The sequence below is a fragment of the Dipodomys ordii genome, unplaced genomic scaffold (genome assembly GCF_000151885.1).
Source record: "Dipodomys ordii isolate 6190 unplaced genomic scaffold, Dord_2.0 Scaffold93, whole genome shotgun sequence".
NCBI classification, from domain to species: domain Eukaryota; kingdom Metazoa; phylum Chordata; class Mammalia; order Rodentia; family Heteromyidae; genus Dipodomys; species Dipodomys ordii.
In genome coordinates, this window is record NW_012267309.1 from 1,760,239 (window position 1) to 1,764,917 (window position 4,679).

At 54.2% G+C, this 4,679-nt stretch overlaps 1 protein-coding gene across 1 annotated transcript; it reads right to left on the reverse strand.

Annotated features, from left to right (window-relative positions):
- Positions 1-295: 295 nt before the first annotated feature.
- On the reverse strand, positions 296-4,660 carry Nutm2f (NUT family member 2F). Its single transcript, XM_013026371.1, has 6 exons — positions 4,380-4,660; positions 3,429-3,557; positions 2,467-2,606; positions 1,724-2,016; positions 1,360-1,476; positions 296-1,033 (listed from the first exon to the last, which is right to left on the reverse strand). Exons 1-6 carry the CDS (start codon positions 4,658-4,660, stop codon positions 296-298), a joined length of 1,698 nt encoding a protein of 565 aa, XP_012881825.1.
- Positions 4,661-4,679: the final 19 nt, after the last annotated feature.

Consider the following 4,679-nt stretch of genomic DNA (forward strand, 5'->3'; position numbering starts at 1 on the left):
CTCGCCCTCCTCATTCCGTGGACAGCCCAGACCCAGGCTCAGCTGTTTGAGGACACATTCCAAGCAAACTATCTTTATTTACTTTGCACAATTAAATAGCCCCCCATGTAAATCTCCCTCCCGAACCTCCCCCCTTTACTCATTCTCCCTCTCCTCTTTCCCCTCACTCCCACTACGCTCCCCCTTCCCCTGCTACACTGAGAACCCCTGGATCAGCACTGAGTGAGGAAGAACTTTTGGTTGGTCAATTGCACAATGCAAGCCAGGTGAGATCTCACTCAGGTTGCGACTGGCTTCAAGGAGTTTTCTTCTTCCTCTTCTTCCTCTGGCCTTCCAACACTTCACGCTTTCTCTTCTGAGGCTGTGCAGGACGAATCAGCCCCAAAGCCAAGTCCTCCTTTGCAGACTCCTCAAAGTGAGACCCTGGGCAGGGATTCTTTACTGGGGTGCATGAATCTCCAATGCGAGCCCTTTTCTTGGACTTGGCAGGTGGAGGGGGATCCAGGCTGTGGCCTCTTCTCTTGCACAGTGAAGGCCCAGAGGCTTGGTGTCCAGAGGACAGGAGGGTGGTGGGGGACCTGGGGCTCTGAGATAGTCCCCAGGGCAGGAGACAGTACTCAGAGCCCAGCAAGGACGCCAGGCTGGGGACACCTTCCTTGTCCACCTTCCTGTCCCCTGCTCGCTTGCGTGGAGTGCCAGCAGGAGACTCTTCCATGTGATTCACGGCATCTCTAGACCCCAGTCTCTGGGGATGGGATCCATGTCTACGGGGACAAGCAGTGGGCAGGGTGGCTCCTACTGAAGGACACCCGGGACCCCCCTGGAGAGCAGCAGCAGCAGTAGAAGCAGGTGTAAGGTGCTCTGCATCAGTGCCACTATGGCTCTGATCATCACTGCAAACGATATGCAGAGTGCTGGTATCTGCACTGACTGCTTGTTGCGGGCTCTGCTCATTTCTGTCTGCACCTTGGCAGATGGCCAACTCAGAAACACTTGAGGCTACTCTGGGTGCCCCAAGACGTTTCTCCACTATCTGTTGGAGGAAATACAGAGTTACTGGCTTTGCATCTGGCTGGGAAAGGCCCACAGTAGAGGGAACAACTGCAGGGTCACCTCTCTTGGTTGCAGACACACAGACTTGTGCTCTTCAGCTCTCCACTGGGTCCCTTTGCAGCTGTGCAAGCTCAGCCCCTCCCTGGCTCTCCTGTGTCCTTCCTTCTAGTCCACATCCTCATCTACCTTCAGGAATAACCTCCAAACCATGACTGCCCAGAAGCCTAAGGCAGTGCTCCTTCCTTTTGGTTGTGCGGCCTTTCTTCCCCTCCTGATCTACCTGCCTCCAGTCTTTCCTGTGCCAACCTGCTCAGGGGTGAGTCCTTCTTCCTGTTCCAGCTCCTCAATTAGGGCCTCAAGATCCAGCTCTGGTTTGGAGGAAAGCAATTCTTCCAGGAATGTGGGGTGAATGATGGCCTCCACCTGGAGCAGAAGGAAGAGTGTGTCGTTGTGTGTGTAGAAAGGAGAAATCTGTGCCAAGGGGACTTTGAGAAGACACAGGAAGGAACAACCACCCCAACCTGGTCCACACACGCACACGCGCGCACACGCACACACACACACACACACACACACACACACACACACAGAGTGCTGAGCATTCAGGAAATAAGGTCCATTTCAAGAGAGAGGGAAAGTGTCAGAGAACAGGGCTGGAGTTGGAGCCCACATTTGACATGAAATCCTCCTGGCAGCACAGCTGGTCAATGAGGCTCAGGAGCTCTGGATCTGAGCACATGTCTTCCACATCCTCTTGTTCCATTCTCGCCTCTTTGGATGTTCCCCCAGAGTCGTGGGTGCACAATTCAGGAAGGCCCTCCAGCCAGTCCATGATGGCCATGTACTCCTCCACGGCTTCAGGTGGGATCTCCTCGGGTGCCTTGGTCTCTGGCGGCCTCTGATCTTTGGGTGCTGATGGCTGGGCAGGCTGAGCCTTGAGGCCAGTCTTGCTGGAGTTGCCCTCTAAGGGAGAGGAGACCAGACAAAGCAAGGATGGGGGAAGAGCTTCCACACCAGATGGCTGAGCAGCAGAGTTTAGTAGCGCTACACCAGCCCCAGACCAGCACAGACAATGGAGCCAGAAGAGACTGCAAAATGTGGAATACATAAGACAGCCATGCAGTACCAAATTCTGAGACACTGACATTCTGGTGCTCTCCCCATCCCATTGCTGATCCTGGGTAGGTGTTGTCCAAGGTGCTTGTGCTGAGAGGAGCTATAGACATAGCCCTATAATAACCACTTCCATGCTAACGATTCCTCCAGAAACCTCAGGTTCTGGAGGGATGCTTTGTTTCTATTGTAAGAGGAACTCCTCCATCGAAAACAGAAGCCCTGCGTGTGGGCAAACCCTTCGAGACCCCATCGGCCACTTCACACCATGGACTCCAATAGAACATTGAGAGACTCTACCTGGCTGCTGGAGAATGTCGGGGGATGAGGGCCTTGGAGAATCTGGCTTCAGTGGGATGGCAGGAGGCGGGCCTTGGACCTGCATAATGCCCTGCAACTTTGAATTCTCTATCACCTCCATAGCCTCAAATTCCATGAACCTGGGAATGTAGGAGGCACAGGGTGAGCTGAGAGGGGGAGGAGCCCCATGGGCAATTCCCAGAAGGAGGACATAGAAGGTGTGCAAGCAGTACTCTGAGGTTCTTGCCTAGGCGCCGAAGGTTGCTGATAAAGGATGAAAAGAAGGTGTCAGTGCGGGAAGGAGTGACACTGTCCAAAAGAAGCGCACTCTTCCCATGGTGCACATGACTGCATCACTCTGAATAACACACTTAGAACAGCAGTAAATAATATTTTTAAAAAATGCGAAGTTCAGGGAGACTTTGGATCGCCCAAGATTGTGTGGAAACAAGTGACCCAGGAAGGGCCTTCAGTGACCCATCTTCTGAGCCTATTCCATCCCTGCCCCTAAGCGAGGAGGTGACTGGCAGAAGCTGATCAGGATTGTGATTGACAGAGAGCACAAAGAGGAAATTAAAACCTTGGGTTCCTAGAGCAGGCATGGGCCCTAGACTCTCATGAGCCACTGATACCTGGAGCAGTCTTTGCGTTTGCACAACTGCCCATGTTGGAAGGGACCAGTTGTTGGCTGATTTCCACACCGGGTCTGACCCTCAGCCCCCTGGCAGGAGTGGACCAGGCATCCGTGAGGCAGGAGTTTGTGAGGCCCCCAACTCAGAACTCAACCCGCACCTCAGAGAGACTGTGCCACTGCCTGGACAGAAGGCTGTCAGGAGAAGGGCATCTTCTGTGCATGTCCATGCCCTTCGTGGCTGTGGGAGTGATGAGCCCCACTGGGCCCAGGCGTGCAGTCTCTGCCCTCCTCCACCACACAAACCCCAGCTCCAGGGTCCCTCACTCACTTGGCCGCCATCTCGTGAAAGTTCATGCGCTCGTAATTGCTAATGCCTTCCCACTCCTGAAGGCCTCTCCACAGGCCCTCGTCCAGGGATATGGTGGGATTCAGCCGGGCCAGGGACCGAAGCACTGGGCTGCAATTCATCAGGATCAGTCACAGCCCACAGCCCACAGGTGACCCTCCATTCCCAGTGGACCCAAACCCTGTGCTCCTCACCCTTGCTGCCTACATGTCCAGCTCCCATGTGGGCTCTTATCTCCAGGTCACCCTTATGGACCACAGAAATCAGTAGCAAGGCCACTGCTGGCCTTCCCCATGTTCCTGTGAGTGCTTTCCATTAGTGAACATTCTAGACTGAAATACTCTGAAATACTTAAGCCCCCGGTGATGCTATTGGGCCAGCCTAGCTTAGGTACAGTTATGGAGATGGCATTCTTTGCCAGGACAGGACAGTGGCTTTGGAGAGACAGACAGGAAGAGCAGCCAAAGCTATCTCTCAGCCCTGCCTGACACACACAAGGCAGCCATGAGGAGAGCCATCTGCAGACATGGAATCTGCCAGCCCAGAATCTGAGAATTCCATCCTCCAGACTATGAGCAAGAATGGTTTCCATTTCCAGTTCCACAAGTATGGGTGAGGCCTGAGCTGAGCGGCACATGCCCAGAATGGTCTTGAGCCTAAAATCAAATTGTGGTTCCCTTTATAGCAGGTGCTCTTTGGGAATGTGGTCCTTTCTACAGTGCTAATCCTTCTGGAAAAGTAAAATGGCCACACTCACAGGGATACCATGGTGCAAAGGGAAGGAGCTTTTCTTGGCCCTGTGTGACACTACTATGTCTGTGTGTGGTTTTTCTGTACAGGTGTGATCAGCTTCAGGATTTCCCTGCCCTTGTGGTGTGGATTCCCATGCAGGAGCACCCCCAGGAGCTCCAGGTTCCCAGAGGAGACACTCACATGAAGAAGCAGGCAAGTGCCTCCCCATCAGGAGTCTGTGGAAGTTTCTTCCAGACCAAGTCCTTCAGTTGCTGCCAGCGCCGAAAGTTCTGATAGACACTGGGAGGTGGAGGCTTGGCCTGGGATGTGGGCCGACTGCCCTCTGTACAGGGCCTCTGTGGCCACGGTGCCTGCTGGCTCACTGGGGGCCTGATGGGAGCCTCCTGGGAAACTGGTGGTGTTGATCCCAGGGGTGGGCCCCAGGACAAGCTGTCTTGGGCAGCCTGTCTACATCCAGTCATGGGGACACTCACTGGAGCA